General features: G+C 41.2%; 2 protein-coding genes across 4 annotated transcripts; one reads left to right on the top strand and one right to left on the bottom strand.

Moving 5' to 3' along the window:
- Nucleotides 1-800: 800 nt before the first annotated feature.
- syt19 (synaptotagmin XIX) lies at nucleotides 801-6,999 on the top strand. 3 transcript variants are annotated; one of them, XM_076733906.1, is made up of 9 exons: nucleotides 801-856; nucleotides 2,074-2,306; nucleotides 2,407-2,480; nucleotides 3,827-3,946; nucleotides 4,954-5,139; nucleotides 5,263-5,412; nucleotides 5,531-5,650; nucleotides 5,995-6,106; nucleotides 6,209-6,999. In XM_076733906.1, the coding sequence occupies exons 2-9, from the start codon at nucleotides 2,105-2,107 to the stop codon at nucleotides 6,514-6,516; spliced, it is 1,272 nt and encodes a 423-aa protein (XP_076590021.1). In that variant the 5' UTR covers nucleotides 801-856; nucleotides 2,074-2,104; the 3' UTR covers nucleotides 6,517-6,999. The 3 variants fall into 3 exon arrangements, with proteins under 3 accessions (XP_076590021.1, XP_076590020.1, XP_076590022.1); XM_076733905.1 differs by lacking the exon at nucleotides 801-856 and having other exon boundaries at nucleotides 1,798-2,306; XM_076733907.1 differs by lacking the exon at nucleotides 801-856 and having other exon boundaries at nucleotides 1,975-2,306; nucleotides 5,026-5,139; nucleotides 6,209-6,936.
- A 2,467-nt stretch (nucleotides 7,000-9,466) lies between these two features.
- On the bottom strand, nucleotides 9,467-20,461 carry LOC143322331 (myosin heavy chain, fast skeletal muscle-like). The gene is made up of 39 exons (XM_076733459.1): nucleotides 20,255-20,461; nucleotides 20,038-20,181; nucleotides 19,782-19,938; nucleotides 19,661-19,688; nucleotides 19,471-19,579; nucleotides 19,283-19,375; nucleotides 19,133-19,196; nucleotides 18,953-19,051; nucleotides 18,755-18,858; nucleotides 18,491-18,629; nucleotides 18,227-18,345; nucleotides 17,924-18,073; nucleotides 17,655-17,825; nucleotides 17,262-17,562; nucleotides 17,085-17,155; nucleotides 16,892-16,979; nucleotides 16,638-16,755; nucleotides 16,439-16,562; nucleotides 16,193-16,329; nucleotides 15,850-16,105; nucleotides 15,522-15,764; nucleotides 15,268-15,444; nucleotides 15,044-15,189; nucleotides 14,860-14,950; nucleotides 14,377-14,766; nucleotides 14,140-14,266; nucleotides 13,935-14,053; nucleotides 13,654-13,850; nucleotides 13,227-13,410; nucleotides 12,945-13,110; nucleotides 12,672-12,796; nucleotides 12,257-12,565; nucleotides 11,961-12,164; nucleotides 11,725-11,850; nucleotides 11,456-11,626; nucleotides 11,240-11,344; nucleotides 10,429-10,524; nucleotides 9,601-9,732; nucleotides 9,467-9,487 (listed from the first exon to the last, which is right to left on the bottom strand). The coding sequence occupies exons 1-39, from the start codon at nucleotides 20,459-20,461 to the stop codon at nucleotides 9,467-9,469; spliced, it is 5,808 nt and encodes a 1,935-aa protein (XP_076589574.1).
- Between the last annotated feature and the right edge of the window lie 398 nt (nucleotides 20,462-20,859).

Here is a 20,859-nt window from a genome sequence, read left to right as displayed (position 1 = left end):
GCACTGAAGGCCTATTGTAGCACATTCCTCTTTCCATTGTGTGTCTCTCTTTCAGCAGGCAGGTGATGAGTCTGAAAGATAATGTCAACAATGAAAAGCTTCAGGACAAATGTCATTTAAAGGCATGGCCCAGTCTTAGTTGTAACAATTGTAAGAGAGGTGAGTGTTCCTTATCAATGTCAGTTTACAGCACCTGTAACTACAGCTGCTTTGGGTACAGTTAGATGATAAAGCGGAGCTGCCAGTGAACAGAGCAGAACAGAAGCTGAACATGCAACCTAGAAAATGAACACATCAGATGTGTCCATTGAACGTACACTCAACAGCTTGTGAACAGGAAATATTGGATATAATTGTTATTTAAATGTGCAATAGAAAGTAGATGGTGGTGTGTAGTCGAGAAACGTGGCAGCTTAGACAGGATTCAGTGACAGAGCAGCAGCTCTTGTGCTTCCTAGCAGCAGCGGCGTGAACCACCAGCAGATGCACAAGTGCAATGATTTGACACATGTTTTAATCCCCTGTTTTATTTGCAGGAGTTGTTTGACCTGAACTTTTGACAAGCAGCCCTGAGAGGAATCTTTACGTGGTAGGGAGCTGGGGATGCACTCATTTAAATGTAATCAAACCAGTTTGCCCACAATGGTATGCAGCAAGTCATGTGGTCTCTGTGTGTGTGTGCATGTGTGTGTGGAGAGAGAGAGAGAGAGAGAGAGACAGAGAGAGAGAGAGAGAGGACAGAGGAAGAGTGCCTACAGAGCCAACAACAGGAGGAAAAGTTCGTTTCTGAAATTTAAGAGCTCAGCTTGGATTTACAGCACAGGAAGATGAGTAGAGTTTTCATTACTTACCACAGGTAAATGTTTCTGTGTCCTTCATGTGATTATGTATTGACTCAGCTACAGAAGGCCTGGACACATACAGAAGAGACTTTTTGCTTTACCATTCATTTTGAGCTGGTTTGTGCAGCATTGTACAATAGCCGAACTGGTTTGTGTTTGTTTAAATATTAATAGTTACATCATTGTAGGTTTTTCCTCTTGTTTTGCATGAAGTGTGAGCAGGACCAGTGCTATCGTACTAAACTGCCTCTGATAGGAGATAAGAATGTCTCTCTGACCATGCCAGAGAAGTGAGCAGGTGCAGGGACATTTTGACCTGATCATTTGTGCAAATCACATACATTTTATGTCTGTGCATGTCTGTATTATTTGTATGGGTTACAGATATGTAAACGTATAAGGGGTACCAACTGAATCCTGTGGCTCATCATGAATAAATACATTTTTAGAAAATGAAACAATTGAAGAAGGTTGTGAAGCTGAATATTGCTAATAACATTAACAGTGTTCCAGTAAGCTATGGCAGTGTGACATTGAAACTGAAGCAGCAAAATGGAATTCTGCCATCATTAATTTACATCAGTGCTTTTCCTATTGTGACATCAAAAATGATTTATTAATGCAACTTTAGTATTTCAGACTTCTGCCAGTGAACCATTTGAATATAGTGAAAAATGCTTGTCAGTTTTTCAGAGCCCAAGCTGACATTTTTGAATTTGTTGCTTTGTCACTACAATAGTACAAAAGATGTTCAGTTAACATTGATAAAAATAAAATTGAATTAAAAAGCAACAAGTTCTCGCATATGAGAAACTAGAATCTAGAAGTCATACTCATCATTTTTTGTTAATTGCCTAAAACAACTAATTGTCCTATGGCTTCAGCTGTAGCTCCTTTACCTCCTATTCCATTACTTTTTTGGTCTTAAGGTCAGTTAGAATTGAAGTTTCATAGTTAGACTCAGAAACTTCACACATTGTCTAGACTCACAGCAGTGTGTCGCGAGTCTTTTCATACATTTGGTATGAAAAATACTGGAGTAGCTGGTTGGGAAACCTGCATATACTCAAATACTGCGGTTAGCTTACAAGCAGAAATGTTCTTTAGCCGATATAAGTGCTGCCCTGTGGCTGAACCTTCAATATGGCTGCCAAAGGGTCCATTATGTGGCCCAGAACTCTAGAATCAACAGTATAGCCCTGCTGACATGGTCTGTCCTCCTATGTTGCAGAGGTTTGTAGTCCACATGAAGGTGGAGAGTCATGGTGATGCAGACGGACTACCCGGACCCACAGGGCCTGCTGTTGGCTGCTCGAGACCTGAAGATGCCGTTCTCAGACACCCTCAAGTACTGCATCCTGGGCATCTCCATCACTCTTCTTCTGCTGGCGCTGGGCATCTTGGCATGGCAGGCCTTCAGATGCTGCACACAGACACACGCCACACACAGCCAGCAAGACAATGGTTAGAAGGGATTAGATTACAATACAACACATATAGATACTGGGTGTCTGAGCAGGAGAGCGATAACCAAATGCAAACATGTGTCTGGTTTTTTCTGTAGTGAACAGTGATCTCCTGTACTCGGATGAAAAGTCAAGAACAGCAGGAAACTACTCAGGAGCTCCAAGTACAAGGGTAAGAGGGCGTATATTAGAGATGTGTGTGTATAGAAAAAAAGTATCTTTTTTTTTTTTAGCTGTGATCAGATTTCTTTACAAATCTATAGATGTCTGAAGTCTTTGCTTGGCTAAGTCAAAACTGAAGCAGAGCTACTCTTGGCAACCTTTGCAGGATGCTGCCTCCTTTCAGTCGATACTCAGGGGACAGTCCCCAGTTTAACAGTCGCATTCAGTTTCGAGCCAGCTCATTCAACTGTAGCTTAAAAACTCCTGATTTTACCTTTTCGTTCAACAGCTCAATATGTGCATTGGAAATCCAAATGTGTGGAAATCAAGTACTATCTGCAAGCACTAATGCCTTGACATGCATGACTAGCTTGTTAAGGAGGTCTGAATTTAAACTGTGGTTGGTTCATATTATTGCGACAGCAAGGTCATTATGAAAGGTGGTGTAAGGTTAGAAGGGTTTGATTAAGACGTATGGACAACTTGAAAAATAGAAAGGCCAATCAGTAGGAGGGCACTGAGAGAAATTCATAATGTTTTCAGGAATGACAGCTGCAAACAAAACACAGACTCAAGGGCCTCTTCCTGGAAAATGTAGATATACTCAGGGTGTGTTAAGTCAATTCAATACTGCTTTGTTTCTGAATATTTTAAAAAGTGAATTCTAAGTCTGAAATAAGTAGCAAACAGCAGGACTTCAAACACCATGTGCCATACAGGTGAGAAAAAAATTCTTTAGTACAAATTTCTGTCCTGACATGGACGTGTTTAACAGCACTATCATATTACAGGATACCTGCCAGAGGAGTCAGGTTAGCGGAGCTGTCTGTGTTGATGTTAAGCTCTCCGACATGTGAGCTGTGTTTGAGAACTCACATTTGGGTAGTCTACTGCTTCCTTCCTACCACATGACTCGTGTGTCAATAAAAGTCTTGCTGAGTTTGAAACAAGTAGTCTAAACTAAGACAAAAACCGCACTGCCATCGGGGTGAGATTGGGTTTTGGTTTAGGGTTGGACAAAATAATAGGAACACAGACCAAAATCAGGTTGAACACCTATTTGATACAATTTCAATAACATTTCAACAGTTAAAGTTCCTCAGATATTTTAATTTTCTATATTTTTAAAGATATAGTTGTATTGTTAGGTGTTCCTGTTATTTTGTCTCGACCCTTTATGTGGAGATGCTTCAAATAGGCAAGATTGTGTATGTACATACAGCTTTTATGAGCACATTTGTTTAAACAAAGGAGAGCTGAGTCTTGTCACAAGTCAAATAAAGGCTGGAGGTGCTGTAGTTGTTAGTAAAAACACCACTGATAGAAATGTGTGCTGTATGTCTTCACGCCTCCCAGGTGGAGGAGGTCAACACAGAGGTCCACAGACTGAGTCGCTGTCTGTCTCAGGCCTCGCTTCCCATGCCAGAATCCAGACTGACAGACAGACAAATGGGGGAACAGACCATTGTTAAAAAGGTAGCAGACATTACTCTATATTCCTGTCACATGACAAGCTTGCAGTTCCAATTTTTCTTTTTTTTCTTTTTTTTTGTTGTTCTCTTCAGATAATGGCTTATGCATGTCTTATCCTCTAAAGCTAATCAAGGCTCCCACAACTGTGTTTGATTGAAGGGATATTTCTCACACATTAAAGCACCATCTAGCAGTGAGGCTGCAGATTACAACCAACCCCTTGCCACACCCCTAACTTTCTAAGTGTGAAGGAGAACCTATGGTGGCTGCCAAATTGCACAAGGGGCTCTATAGAGCCCACATTTAGTTTGTCCGTTCTAGGCTACTGTAGAAACATGGCATTGCAACATGGTAGACTCCGTGGAACAGGTGGTGCAACATGGTGGACTCACACATGATTCTTATTGTCAAACCTTTAGTGAACAATTCCACACTAAAGAAAACAGTCTTATGAATTTTATATTCATAATTCATAATCATAATAGATCCCCTTAAGTCCTACACGCTGGACCTTTAAGTGGCCTATGTGCATCCTAAGACCTATTTCCCATTCAGTGCGCTATGTAGTTAGTGGAGACTGTATAACAGGATTGTCATCAGACTCTTGTGTCTGACAAACAGCCACACAGTGTTGGTGATGTGTGCAGTTCTAAAAGGTTAGGCGCATCTGTGATTTGAGCTAAATGCTTAAATTAGCACGCTAACATACTGATGTGTAGCAGGTCATATTTACCAGGTTCACCATCTCAATTTAGCATGTTAGCATGCTAACATAACTCTCACCAAACACAAAGCGTAGCTGAGGGTGGTGGGAATGTAATTACTTTTGCGGGTATTTGGTTATAAAGCATTGGACAAATAAACATTTTAACCTAATGATGATGCTAAAGCAAACATCAGGGGATCATCAGAGTCTATAATTTCCCTTCTGGGGACTTTGAATGTTTGTAGAGAATTTAGGTGAATGAAGGTGATATTGGTGACTTTCCTAACACACCCTCTTGTACCAGGTCGATGGATCGCTACGTTTCTCCATCTATTATGACCAGCTGCAGTCACAGCTGGTGGTCACCGTGTTGCAGGTGGAGGGGCTACAGGATCACAGTCAGAAGCACAGTCTCCAACCATTTGTGAAGCTATGTCTCATGTGGGCAAGTTCAGAAGAAGTGGATGTGGAGAGCTATACAGATGAAGAGGTACTTTTGTCTCTTTTAGGTACCACATGACAGTGCCTGTCAAAGTATCTAAAACGTCTTATTTGGGAAACATACAGCTGATCTTTTTTTCCTTTCATGCTTACTTACTGCTGTGACTCTCAGGGCACAGGGATGCCACCTGTCATGTGGACTGTGCTGCAGGAGTGGCGGACTCGCATTGTGAAAGGCAGCTGTAACCCTTTATTTGGAGACCAGTTTAGCTGTATCCTACAAGAGCCTGAGGAGCTTCATCATATCAACCTCAGGATGGAGGTCCTGCAGTACACAAACCTGTCCCTCACTCTCAGTATCTAAGTAGAAAAAGGGAATGTTTTTTATGCTTGAGTCTGTAAGAAAATGTCTGTCTGTTATGTGTCTTTGTGCCTCTCAGGTGAGGGACTTCGATAAATTCTCAAGAAACACAGTGTTAGGAGAAGTGAGGGTTCCTCTCGGACAGCTCAACATCGCTTACCCTCTGGAGCTCCAAGAAGATCTGCAGATACCTCAGAAGGTACAGGAGGACATCATGTATACAAAGAACATTTTTCTCAGAGATGAATTATGGAATGCCATTCTTCCACATACATTTAAATGAGTAATGTAGAGTGTGTGTACTTGACTGTGAAATTGGAACAACTAAATGAATCAATCAACAAATGAATTGATTATCAAGATAGTTACATGAAGACTTTGATGTTTTGTCTATTATTTCATATACAGTATTCTTTTGTGCTCATGCATTTCTTTCTTGTTGAATGCTGTTGTTCATCAGCCTGAAATAAACATCACCATGTCTTTAGAGTGTATATAAATGTGTATTGTGCTGGAGTGTATACCCTCTCACTTTCTGGACAGGTTCTTGTAGGAGAGGTGCTTCTGTCTTTGAAGTTTCTTCCTACTTCTCAGAGGCTTGAGGTTGGACTGCTAAAGGTCAGAGTGCGCCTTACTGAAATGTGCTCGGATACAGGTAAATAATGAACAGCTTTTTAAAAATGAAGCCATACATGTACAGCTGTCAGGCACATACGGTATAACATACAATCCCTAATTTGTCCTCTCTGTTGTGCAGCCCTGCAAGCCAGGATCAGTGTGCAGTGCAACCACTGCAAGCTGAGGTACCAAAAAACCTCTGCAGTGGCCCGCTGCCCGGTGACTGTCTTCAACGAGGTCTTCATGTTCTCCCTGCCTGAGTTTCCCTTGCAACAATGTAAAATTATGGTTTCTGTGTTTGAGACTCACATGACTAGGAAATCAACCAAGCATCTGATTGGACAGTTGACTGTGGGGAAGGAGAAGAATTCAGAAGACAAACACTGGAGCTTGATGATGTGCTCAGTCCGCCAGCCAATAGCAAAGTGGCATGGCCTGCTGATGTAACATCTCATGAATCCTCTCCTGTACTTCTTTGGTGTCCATACTGCTTGTATTTATTTGAAAGCTGTGGTGCATCAGGCTGTGGAGGGATCTGTACCTACTTCTCTGCACGCCAAACATGGATGACTCTCCCTCCTGATTCCTCACTGATAGAAAGACCTCTCTGCTCCAATTTGAACTGCTGACCGACTGCCCGCCCTACCGAAACTTTCGGTTACTGAGTCTGCTTGTTCACAGACTTGTTCACAGATTATATTTAAAGAGCTCTAAAGATCTGGCATTTGCGCTACTTATTTCTGATGATTAGTTTTTCACTTACTGAACTCACTGTGAATTATGCCAGTTATATTTATCTTAAAGCTGTGTTGGTCTTTTGTGCTAGTAAAAACTGTCCATTAACTGCCAATTAAATATTTACATTACAGCTCTGAATGTTCAGCAAATTTCTAAATGAATGAATAAAGGCGCTATCTAATGCCTTACATGTAAGAAAAATCCAATAATTAATTTCAAGTGTTCAACAGAAGTTCAACAGAAACCAAAGATAAGTAGCCTCAATGAAAAAAGTAATATTCATGCACATGATGAGCAGTTTTAAATATGTTTTAACTCAGGGTGGTGGGTAGCAAAGCACTCTTTTTCTGGACACCCTGCTCACATCCCACAGTTTAAACACTAATATTAGATGTTAGTGTTAGGCTGAAGGGTGCTTTTGCCTCTAAAGACTCTCCGCTGGGTGCAACACAGTAATTTCCTGTATTGTCTGTCATGGTTATCCAGGGAAGTTTCAGTCAAGGGCAGCTGGATTTGGGTTTTCAAAACTTGAAAACCTTTGCCCTCTCCAAGGGGTTTCTTCAGTTCTGGCTGGTGGGGAGACTCAGGTATTTAACCTCTATGGGGTCGTTATTAAGGTCATTGAAACCACCTGGTTTACTTCTGCTCCTTGCTGTTGTAACTGAGGTCATTAAGAGTTGTTGGAGTCACCTGGGGCAAGCTGTAAATGACAGTCTGAGTTGTCACATGAGGTCAGATGTGAATGGTTGTTAAATTTCCCGAGGAGAGATGAAAAAGCAGAATTGTGGTGTCGTACAATTGCTGAGTTTTGACACAGGGATGTGGTGTTCTCCAGAGTTTCTCAGAATCTCCAGACACGTTTGGAATAACATTGTTGCAGTGTTTGTTCTCTTTTCTTCAACACTGCAGTGTTGGTGTTCTTCCTGCATCTCGTCACTGTTTTCACAAAGGTCCAGTTAGGGTATCCAGCTTGAAGTGAATCCCCCAGAAGTTAGCACTCCTGTTGGGCCTGCTGCCATCTGCTGGTGCAACAGTTCATTTTGTTTGTGAAAGCAAAAAACCTACATGTACAGTACAGTGCTTCTGAGCTCACCTAAGTCTGTGTTAGCATTCTGCCTGTGAGCCGCCAGTAACTGATACTGATGATGATGTTTTTTATTTTGCACTGTTTATCTTTTTAATGAACAAATGAATCGCCTGATCAATACAATGTGAATGTATTAAACAACAACAATTCCCATCACAAGAAAAAGGCCAAACGTATGAAACTGGAATTGAAAAGATATTAAGAGTAACACATTCGGTTTACAGTGAAGTTTACAGTTTAAAACTAGCAAATAGTCTTACAGATTAATTCCATGATTGCTTATTTGTAACCAAAACTTTTCTGTTGATTAATATCAAGACCAGCCATTTCTACAGTAAATTTAATGATGACATTGTGGAACAGAAATGTTCACCAGGGCCAGATGTTCAGAATCAGAATCCTTACCACACGATTCAGAAATGCAATAAGCACTAAGAGTTCAATGTAAAGTAGGTTTCATCACAATGTTCAGTTCTTAAACAACTCTAACTTAATTTAGTTTACTTTACTTTAATTTAATCACAATATAAGGAATACTCCCTATATTGTCCAGACCCTACTATTCGGTATCACAGAAGTGCTCCACCAGCAGAGAGTGCATGAATGACAAATATTTCCAATGAAAGCTAAAGTTAAAACTTAAATCTCACAGCTAGCCCCTAGTAGGTGTAAAGTCCTCGGTGGCCTGTTGCACCAGCTGTATGTAAGTTCTCTCGCAAGTTAGGGCAAAGTCCACACTAAGCAATACACTGAAACTAGTTAGTTTGATACTAAAGCTGTGTCATTGTTTGGTTGCACCACATAAGGTTCATCTTAACGACTCTGTCAGAAAGTCCAAACCAACTGTTGCTGAAAATGATGCTGCCGCTTCCTGTGGCCACTGTGAAAAGCCCGATTCTTAGTTTGATGTTTATCACCCTGTTGTCTCTTGTGCCCAATTACCTTTGAACTCTTTCCTACATAATAGCGAAGAGGTGGCTGAAAACAGCTAACAACAACAAAAAAGTACTGCATCGATCATTTTTCCAAGCTCACACTTGTGATATGACGTGTCTTTGAGATCTTTATTTTATATATTTCTGTCATAAATTCATTGTTATTTGAGTTCCTACAGTCCTTGCAAAATATTGAAAATGCAATATAAGTAACTAAGTACAAAAGTATGCCACAGGTATTGCCTGCATACCCAGGTACGCCATACCTAGGTATGTCACAAACCAAGACATCAACCTACAGTACCATTCTAAAGACATGGAAGCATGGATGTTTGATGGAAGTGCAGATGAAGCTTGCATCACAGATGTATTCTGAATGCCAACCAAAAACAAAAAACAAAAAAATAAATAGTTTGTCCACTTTTGCTGATGAAACTGTGTATTACATTACTTCTTATACAGATAAGATTTTTGGATAGCCAGTCATCCCAGTCTGATACTCATCTCTTAGCAGACCCAGTAAGATGAAAAAGCACAGGCAGACAGCAATTTTAGGGCACTGAGGCAAAACATTTATTTTTACAGTATATTTCACATCATATTATATGATTAGAAACACCTGATCATCCAGTGTGCTTTACTCTGCTGCTTCTTTTCCCTAAAAACACACAAAATTACATTTGATCAACTTTACACAGTAACAATATCAGCTTACATTTGAATTACATTTGAATTTGATTTGTTCTTGACTAAACAGAATTGTATATTTACCTTGCCAGAGTCACGGCTCTTTGCTCTCATTTTGTTGACCTGGGACTCTGCAATGTCAGCGCGCTCCTCAGCCTCCTCCAGCTCATGCTGGACCTTCCTGCACTTGGACAGATGAACATTGGCCTGCTCCTCCTGAAATGCCACAGACATCGTACAAAAGATATTGACACTTAAATTTGTAATGAAAGTGGTTTTTGCTCACTGTTAGGTGGACAACATAAATATGATCAAACTGTCTATATTGACAAAATCACACAATTTTAATGGTTTGCTTGCTTTATAATATTGCTATCATGCTTGATAGCTGACTGTATTTTTTTTACATCATAAATCCGCATAATGCTCATGACAAGACTGCAGCAAACAAAACCTGCTTTAATACTCATATGGTTAAAAACAGACATTAAAAAAAAATCTGTTTTCTTTAGTGAATATATATTTTATACACTCCCTACATAGTAGAGGTTTTCACCCAGTTATAAGTTATAAAACATCACATCACTATGATTTAAAAAATAAATAAATAAATAAAGTAAATCACATTATCCTATCTGGAAAGAGGTTTTAGCAGAAGCAGAAGACCGGTGTTACAAAAAGAAAAAGATCCGCAGGTTATTAGATATGGCACTGGCAAGTCAAGTGAATGGATATATACTATGTGTTACAGTATTGTATTTGCTTACCACAATGTAAGTTTTGATTAGTATTTTTATTTTTAAGTATCAGTTTGGGTTATTCCAGTAATTTGTGCAAAGACTAGGGAATGCATAACATAAGTCTGACATATTCTCTACTTATCAGTATTTAAAATGAATGTGTTGTTCTTACCGCCTCCTCAGCCTGCCTCTTGTAGGCCTTCACCTTAAGCTGCAACTTGTCAACCAGATCCTGCAACCTGGTAATGTTTTTCTTGTCCTCCTCAGTCTGTAATAGAAAATAGAGATATGCATGTTTAAATGTTTTCAATAATCAATTTTAGGGATGTCCATTTTGGTTAATTTAGCTCTCCATAACCTGACAGCCATGAACCGCCAACTAACCAGTTGATTTTTTGCTGAGGAGCACAGCACATCTCAGTGGTGTCCTGGAAGATTTCAGTGCCTGAGGATTTCCAATCAAATATCTGTGTTTATGGACCCCATTTTCCCAAGTTCTCGTGTCTAGCTGACCAATGGGAACAACAGTTTGTGAAATTGGTCCAGTACTGAACAAGAGCAAACAGCCACGGAACCCTGCAATGTAATCCCTCTGTTACCAGACAGGCAACAGAATCCCTGTTCCCAGTCAGTTCTGATGAAGTGGCAGTTAGTTGTGATGTAGCTTTCATTTGTTAGATCTGTCCAGCAGTCAGCTAGCTTGTCTACCCTGGCTAGCTTGACTTTTAGTTCATCCTTTGTCTTCTTAATGTATTTTCAATACTTTTAATCACAAGAGGATGTGATGGCATAACGTACTTGGGCTCAATGCACTGAACTAGCTCTTTGAATCCTTCACTCTCTACTAAACTAATTGTTAGCATATCTCAATCACACAGACCACGAGCTAGTGACATCGTGGGGACATAAACCTGTAACTAATTGACCTCCTTGATAGATATGCTAGATTGATTTCTACATGTTAAATATCAAAGTGACTGTACCTGATAGGTGAGCTCCTTCACCCGCCTCTCATATTTGCGGACACCCTTAACAGCATCTGCTCCACGTCTCTGCTCACCCTCAACCTCTGTTTCCAGCTCACGCACCTTCAGAAAACCAGAAAATGTAGATAATGTTTGGAATGCATATATTTTGTATGCATATATATGTTTTCTTACATTTATTCGACTGTGCAAATCTTAACAAAATTATTTTACCCTTGACTCAAGTTTCTGGAGCTGCTTCTTGCCACCCTTCATGGCCAGGTTCTCAGCCTCATCCAGGCGATGCTGCAGGTCCTTAACAGCGACCTCAAGGTTCTTCTTCATCCTCTCCAGGTGAGCGCTAGTGTCCTGCTCCTTCTTCAGCTCCTCAGCCATCATAGCAGCCTGGAGGAGAGAGAGCATACAATGTTGATTAGAAACACCATGAAAATAAATATATTTTGCCAGGTGCATGATTAGGAACAAATGATATTGAAACCTACGTCAGTGATGGCCTTCTTGGCCTTCTCCTCTGCATTTCTTGCTTCCTGAACAGTGTCATCTACTTCACTCTGGATCTGGACCAGGTCAGACTCAAGCTTCTTCTTGGTGTTCATCAGGCTTGTGTTCTAAAACATGAAAAGATTTAGTTGCTGAAGTCATCACATGCCCAATTTTCACATCATTTAAAAACTGCTTAGATTTTTGAAATATTGAATAAATTATGGTGTTTGTTCACCTGAGAGTGCAGAAGTCCAACACGCTCACTGGCATCCACCAGCTCCTGCTCAGCGATTTTGCGGCCTCTCTCTGTCTGTTCCAGAGCAGCTCTAAGTTCCTCAATTTCAGCCACCATGAGACCGTTCCTACGGTCCACCATAGCAGCTTGTTCCTTGAGGTCATCCTGGGCTCTGACAGCATCATCAAGGTGCAGTTGTGCATCCTGGAGGAAAAATGTCAGGAACATATTCACAGCATGCCAAAATGTAGGTGTACTGACTATAGTCTGTGCAACAAGTCCATGTGTTACAATACCTTCAGTTGTGCCTGCACATTCCTCAGCTGCTTCTGGGATTCAGCAGCCTGGCGATTGGCATGGCTCAACTGAATCTCCATCTCATTCAGGTCTCCCTCCATCTTCTTCTTGATTCTCAGGGCATCGTTCCTGCTCCTGACCTCAGAATCCAGTGTGCTCTGCATGGAGTCAGTCACCCTCTGGCTGTTCCTCTTGATCTGCTCCATCTCCTCATCTTTTTCTGCCAACTTCCTGTCCACTTCACCCTTAATCTGGTTGAGCTCCAGCTGGACACGCAGGATCTTAGACTCCTCATGTTCCAGAGTTCCCTAGTGACATCAAGGAAAAAAAACATTCATCTCTGCCTTCAGACATTTTATAAAACTAAAACATTTGTCCCTGGTTATTCAGAGGATCTTCCCACAAGAAATGTACCTCAGCCTCCTCAAGAGCTGTCTGGATCTCAGCCTTCTCGGTCTCCACCTGCTTCTTGGCCTTCTCCAGCTCATGGATGCTCTTGCCAGTCTCACCAATTTGTTCAGTCAGATCTGAGATCTCCTCTGTAGAGAGTGTTTCATATTGTTAAGCTTTAAAATGTAAAATATTAATTACTTAATTCTAATATCTATACATACACATATGTTAAATACACAAATGTTTTGAATACTATATAAGTGTAGTTGCTAGTACAATCTGGTAAAAACGCACGTTGCAGGTTCTTGTTTTCACGCTTCATGGTCTCCAGCTGATCCAGAGCTTCCTCATAAGAGTTCTTCATCTTGAACAGCTCAGTGCCCAGAGAACGAGCCTCCTTCTGAGCTCCCTCAAGCTCTGCCTGACCCTCCTCGTACTTCTGTTTCCACTCTGCCAACACCTGAATAACACAATTAATATAGTTCAGTTGGTTATGTAGCAACAAAAAGACCATTGAATATGTATTTCACTGTTTGAAAGGTGTGGTGACACAAAGTACTGTGAAAGTACTGTTACCTTGTCAAAGTTCCTCTGCTTCTTGTCCAGATTGGCAGCCAGTCCATTGGCCCTCTCCACATCAATCATGAGGTCCTCCACCTCACTCTGGAGCCTCTGTTTGGTTTTCTCAAGAGAAGCACACTTGGAATTCACAGCCTCGATCTGCTCCTCAGCCTCCTGAAGGCGCTGGGCCAGCTTCTTCCTGTTTGCAGAAGGTAGGATTTGTTTCTCAGTGAAAACCTGAAAGTTACTATTTGCTTTGTTTTGTTTCTTGCAAAAATGAAGTAGAAATACTAAGATACGCAAAACACATAAGAAAGCAGTGCTGCAATGTAAAATGTCTGCCCCAAAAGATGATTCTAAACAAATGTCAAATTGTAGTTTGGATAAGTTTGTTTAAATACAGGTATTGATACAAGCAATTCATTATTTGAACATTACTCACTTGGCTTCTTCAAGCTCTTCAGTGCGCTGGATAGCATCAGTTTCATACTTAGTTCTCCACTGAGCCACCTCACTGTTGGCCTTGGACATTCCCCGCTGCAGCTCAGCCTTGGCCTCCTGCTCCTCCTCAAACTGCTCCCTCAGCAGATCACAGTCATGGCGGGCTGATTGCAGTCCATGGGCAAGAGCATTCTTGGCCTGGTGTGAGAAATAATTTTCAGTGTGAAAAATGTCTAAATAACAAACGTTAAGTTTGTCAGTATACACTTAATGTTTTCTTACCTTAACCTCCTCTTCAATCTGCCTCTTCAGCTCCTCAATCTGCTGTGTGAAGGCCTGTTTGCCTCTGGTCAGCTGGGAGACGAGAGCCTCTTTCTCCTCAATTTGACGACTGAACTCGCCTTGTGTGAGACACGTCATGACACATTAGTTTGTGCTATGTTTCTCGATAATACAGAACAGATCGTTAGCGGATAACCTTACATACCATTCTCTGTCAGGAGACGTGCTTTCTGTGCACCAATGTCGTTGATTTGACGGACATTTTCATCATTCTTGGTCTTCAGTTCGCTAAGTTGGTCCTCAAGTGTACGGCACATCTTTTCAAGGTTTCCCTAATGAACAACAGACATCAGATCAGTTGTCATATTTTATTTGTAACATGAATTACCTCATGTACTGTAATACATTTTCTTATTGAAATAACATTTAATGTATTGTGTACCTTTGCTTTGGCAACAGCCTCCATGTTGCTGGAGAGGTCATCAATTTCCATCTTGTATTCGCTCTTTTCCTTCTCAAGCTTCTGCTTGACACGCTGGAGGTTGTCAATCTGCTCTCCCAGCTCAGCAACACTGTCAGCCTGCTTCTTGCGAAGAGCAGCAGCGGTGGCTTCATGCTGCAGAGTGGACTCTTCCAGGTCACGACGGAGCTTCTGGAACTCTGCTTCACGCTTCTTGTTCATCTCAATCTGAGCAGCTGTGGCACCACCTGCCTCCTCCAGCCTCTCACTGATCTCCTCGAGTTCCCTGGAGAGGTCGGCTCTCTGCTTCTCAACCTTGGCACGAGCAGCACGCTCGGCCTCAATCTCCTCCTCCAGTTCCTCAATACGGGCCTGTTGAATGTAGGTGTGTTGTCTGTCAATAAACTTTGACTACACACAATAGGAAATGATTGCAGTGATGTTTTGTGAAACACAATGTGTCACCTGAAGCTCCTTGATCTTCTTCTGAAGCTGAGCACCCATTGACTGCTCATCCTCAATCTTGCTCAGGAGCTGACTGATTTCAAAGTCCTTCCTGTGAAAATAATGGATAAACTACATAGTAAGAGCCTATGCAGTTGACCATGATTGTAAAAAGAGAAGTTGTACAAATTCCAAGCAACATTACTTTTTCGTTTTCTCCTCAGATTGCTGCTTGTCATTCTCAAGATCCATGATGGATTCCTGGGCAAGTTTCAGATCTCCCTCCAGCTTCCTCTTGGCTCTCTCAAGGTCCATACGCAGCTTCTTCTCTTGCTCCAGAGAACCCTCAAGCTGAACATTAAAATGAGTTTTTAACTATCATGTTCAAGAGGAATCTTGCTTTGCAAATCCAAGTGACTTTCAACTTACATCATCCACTTGCTGCTCAAGCTTGGTCTTGGCCTTGGTCAGAGTGTTGACCTTGTCTTCCTCAGCCTGCAGGTCATCAAGTGTCTGCTGATGAGCCTCCTGAAGGGCTTTCTTTTCCTTGGTCAGCTTAGCAATGCTCTCATCCTGAGAGGCCATCTCCTCAGTCAGGTTCTTGACCTAAATTTGCAGGAAAGATGTTAGGATTACATGGTAATCCTTAAATGTGACTTGATTTGCCGAATATCTTTACAAACCTTGTTCTCAGTGGCATGTTTCTCCTTCTCCACTTTGGCCAAGGTAAGCTCCAGGTCATCAATATCCTTCTTGAGCTCAGAGCATTCATCCTCCAGCTTTCTCTTCTTGGCAGTGAGCTCAGCATTGATTTCCTCTTCATCCTCAAGTCTCTCAGTTGTCTCTTTGAGTTTGGCCTCCAGCTGAATCTTACTCTTGATAAGTCCCTCACATCTCTCCTCAGCATCTGACAGATTTTCTGATTCCTAGTTCATATGATGAAATTAGATAGTTAGCACATCAACACTGAAACAACAAGAGAAAGAACATCTGCTGTTGATGTGTACTTACAGATGCTACTTGCAGCTGCAGATCATTTTTCTCCTGCAGAAGGGACACCATCTTCTCCTCCAGCTCCTTCTTCTTGGCCAGAGCAGCAGCCAAGTCTGTTTGCATCTTCTCATAGTTCTCCTTCATCTGGGCCAGCTCCTTCTCAGTTTCAGCACTCTTCAGCAGAGGCTTGATCTTGTAGTAAACCTTCATCCATGGCCAGTGTTTGACATTCATGAATGAGCGGACATTGTACTGAATGGTAAAGATGGCATCCCTGTGGACAAGAAATCGCTGTTATTGACAAAGTAATTCTTCATTATTCAATCCACAAGTGTGTGCTCTAAAGCTGTTTTCAACATGCCTCCTCTCTGTCATCTTCACAAACTCCTTTCTCATGAGGTAACCACGACAGAGAGCCTGAGTCATGGTGACCAGAGATGCCAACTTGTCATCTCTCATCTCTTCAAGGGTACCCAGCAGACCAGCCTTGAAGAACACCTGAACAAACAATGAATAGAAATTTGCTGTATGTCTGCACTGTGTACGATACTGAACATTAAACAAGAAAGTTCTCACAGAGAAAGGATACTGCTATCATTGTACTAACCTTGGTGTGTCCAAATCTGTACTGGTCATGATCAACATCAATGGACCCAAGCAGCTTCTCTGAAGCCTTCTTGTTATCAATGAATTGGCCCTCAGGGATGACACTGGCATTCAGCACCTTGTACCTGTTACGAGAGTTAATGGTCAGTGTTTTCTTTTAACATTGTGCATCAAAATTGTATTCCAATATCAATTGTTACCTCTGCTTGAAGTCACCATAGAGGATTCTGCTGGGGAAACCTTTCCTGCAGATTCTGATACCCTCCAGCACACCGTTACACCTGAGCTGGTGGATAACCAGGAAGTTCTCCATCAGACCTGTTAAAAAGACATTTCTTAATTACTTCTTTCAGTAAATGGTCTCTTTGTTGAAGCAGCACAAATTTAATCAAACCATGACAACAAAATAAACTTACTCCTCAAAGACTCTATTTAGAGTATGTTTTCTATGTACCTGGAGTCTTTGACTCATTGGGAATCAGGCAACGCACAAAGTGAGGATGGGTGCTCCTCAAGTTGGTCATCAGCTTGCCCAAGTTCTCCTGTAGATCCCAAATGATAACTCTTGTCATGAAATGTAAGAGTTGTGAGTCTGAGCATAAACTGAAATATGATTTTATAACCAAGTTTAAATGTTAAAACGTTACCCTGAACTGAGAGGACACAGTCTGCATAGAACCACCCTTCTTCTTGCCTCCCTTCTTACCACCACCAGTCTCTGTTGAGAATTGGAAGCAAACATGTTTTGTTAGAACAAGACATGAAATTTACATGAATACATGCTTTAAAATAACAATATGAGTTTACTGTAGTTACTGTCATACCCTCAACAACGGGAGGATACAAAAGGGCCAGCAGTTTAACTGAGGACTTCTGGTACAGCTGCAAAACAGACTCATTCAGTGGATCCTTGTTCTTGTCCAGCCAGCCAGCGATATTGTAGTCCACGGTACCAGCATAGTGCACCAGGGAGAAGTGGGCCTCAGCCTTTCCTTTGGCTGGCTTTGGCTTCTCAAATGCTTTGCATTTGCCAAGATGCTGGTCATACAGCTTGTTCTTGAAGGATGTGTCTGTGGCTTTGGGGAACATGCACTCCTCTTCAAGGATGGAGAAGATGCCCATGGGCTTGAAAAAAGTAGGAAGAAGTCTTTAATTAAGGGACACATTAATTGAAATGAAGAAGAAGAATTACATAGAACACAAAATTGAATGGTTACCTTTTCAATCAGCTCAATGCAGGCAGCCAAGTCCATGCCAAAGTCAATGAACTCCCAAATAATACCCTCCTTCTTGTACTCCTCTTGCTCCAGGACAAACATGTGGTGGTTGAAGAACTGTTGCAGTTTCTCATTGGTGAAGTTGATGCACAGCTGTTCCATGCTGTTGAACTATGAGTGGATAAGTAATTAGCAAGTCTCTTCCAGACAATGAGAGTCATTCTGTTATGAAAAGTACTGCCTGCTGAATTGTTGGAAAAGAAGCTCACATCAAAGATTTCAAAGCCAGCAATATCCAGGACACCAATGAAGAACTGCCTTGGCTGTTTAGTGTCCAGCATCTGGTTGATACGGATGACCATCCACAAGAACATCCTCTCATAGATAGACTTGGCCAGGGCAGTTACTGAGTTCAGCACCTGAATAAAAGCAAGGATGTGATGTGATTAAAGGCAGTCAGATGTTTTGTAAATTGCCGATTTACTGGTATTCTGAAGTTTTAATGAGGTAAGTGAGACAAAAGAATCAAAAGTGAACCAAACTTAAGGTTTATACCAGAACATCTCAATTACCTGAGGTACAGTCTGTCCCTTGGTGACAAACTCATTTCCGACCTTCACTCTGGGATAGCACAGACCCTTCAGCATGTCAGCGGAGTTCAGACCCAGCAAGTAAGCAACCTTGTCAGCATCTGAAAATAGTTCAATCGTTTACATTTAATACATATAGTATGTGACCCTGATTGCCGATTATCATGTAACAGAAACCAGTCTGACAAAGAACTTCTCTGATGTTGTTCCCAAGATATTCAAGTTGCACTGACATAAAATTCTCACCCTCTGTGCCATCAGGCTCAGCCTGCTCCTCACGCTGCTTCTGCTTGAACTTCATGTTACCATGGTGGAGCACAGCACCAGTCATCTTGTAGATGCTAATCTTCTCTTCACCACTGAAGCCCAGGATATCAATAGCATTCTGTGTTCAAGAGAGGTATCCACATAAAACATTATCACTGTAGAAAATGCATGTAAGAGAGCAGTTTTAATATTGTGTTTAATGTCAGAATGTTTTTTTAATATTTTGAAGTGAAGATCACTCACATCAGTGGCTTCCAGCTCAACTTTGTCGTCAATGCTGGCCACAGTGATCTGACCCATACTACACATGGGGAAGTCGTAGGGGTTGGTTGAGATGAGTGCCATTTCTGGAGATATAAACAAGGGTAATAAGGTCAATAGATTGTTGTATAAGAAAACTGTTAGTGCGTTTAATGTTGTGCAAGAACTCAATCTGTTTACCAATCAGTTCGGGTTTGTGGTTGGTCATCATCTGGTAGAAGATGTGGTAGCCTCTTTCATCGGGAAGCTGGAATGTCACTCTAGACTTCTCCAGCAGATCTACAAATGATGATCATAAGTCACAACCTGGCCAATTTTCAATTCTGTTGTTTTACATGGACTCTGAGAATTGTTACTTACATGTCTCAATATCAGCACTAGACAGTTTGCCAGTTGTGCCGAAATGGATTCTGATGAATTTACCCTGTTTGGAACAAATGAGTTTTCAGCATCCCTCTAAATGGGTAATGTGTAACAAGACCTCTTGTGTAGAAATATCTCCATACTTACAAAACGAGAAGAGTTGTCATTCCTCACAGTTTTGGCATTACCATAGGCCTCCAGCAGAGGATTGGCTGCAATAATCTGATCCTCCAGTGACCCCTAAGATCCAGGTTAAGAATTGATATCAGAACATGACTGGAGAAATATTCTATCCTTAAAGAACACTGAATTGCAATCATCAGGCAGTAGCATACTCCTACCTTTGATGTGTCCTGCTTCTTCTTATCTCCACCAACTGAGATTGTTGCAAAATACTGGATGACACGCTTGGTGTTCACAGTCTTTCCAGCACCAGATTCTCCACTAGGTATGAACACAGACTTTTGAGAATTTGATCAAGATATTTGATTTTGTCAAGAAATAAGTTACATTAAATTAACTTACGTGATCAAGACAGACTGGTTCTCCCTATCTGTTAAATGACAAACAGCAGGATTAACTCTTTTTTTCTTCAACAGAACCCTCATATACTGACAAATTCTACATTGTTATGGCAATGACTTACCAGTAAGCATGTTCTGAAAAGCGTTGTCAGAGACTGAGAAGATGTGGGGTGGAGCCTCCATACGCTTCTTGCCTCTATAGGCACTTACAACTTCAGCATCGTACACCGGGAGCCACTTGTAGGGGTTCACAGTGGCACAGAACAACCCAGAGTAGGTCTGAAAGTGATAATAGAGATTCAGCAGTTAACTCTATATTTCCTTCAAGTATGGCCATTTTTCAATATTTGTCTTTTCTGGATAGGCAGATTGTCTTACGTAGATCATCCATGCTGCATAACGCTCTTTGAGGTTATACAGCACAGAGGCTTCATTGAGATGGGTCATCATGGCCATGTCCTCAATTTTGTCGTACTTGGGAGGGTTCATTGGAGAGACGTCATCTTCTTTAACTGTCCTCTCCTGGAACCGGACATGTATGTGTGAGAACTGATCATATTGAATTCCAAGTTGACTCTTACTTCATGATACCAACCTCTTGAGTGTCCAGGACTTTGACAGTGATTTTTCCAGCATCTTTCTTGATGATTGTTGCCTTCAAGTACAGATCCTTGGCATCAGCCACATAGCAGGCAGACTTGGCATCAAAAGGTTTGTTTTGAGCCTCAATTCTCTCCTTCTCTGGCTTCCGGAGGTAAATGGCAGCTTTGCCATAAATGGCCATCTCCGCGTCCGTACTCATGGTGGCGGTTTGGGCCTGTTAAACAGTAACAAAGGAACTGCCCTCTTACAATTATGTTTTTAGTCCATTTAATTAAATCACACTTGGACTTAAAATTTTGCTCAATAATAAACAAAACTAAACTGAAATTGGTTGCTTATTTAGTTTGTTCTTTCAACGTACAACAATCCTAGCATCTAGTTTATCTTTTTCAAAACTTTTAGAATAGCTGCTGACATTCAGTGAATAAGAAATATTTTGCATATGTATTGACCTCTTTAAAAGAAAAATTTAATTTTAATTTCCTTACCTGACTGTCTCCCTCTGTGCAATATTCACCAGTCCTGTTCAAAACAGTTTTTGTTAAATGTAAAATAGGTTTGACACCACAGATTCACTCATCAGTTGTTTCAATTAAC

This window comes from Chaetodon auriga, chromosome 6 (assembly GCF_051107435.1).
Source record: "Chaetodon auriga isolate fChaAug3 chromosome 6, fChaAug3.hap1, whole genome shotgun sequence".
In the NCBI taxonomy this organism is placed as follows: Eukaryota; Metazoa; Chordata; class Actinopteri; order Chaetodontiformes; family Chaetodontidae; genus Chaetodon; species Chaetodon auriga.
This window is presented reverse-complemented; position numbering and strand designations above follow the sequence as displayed.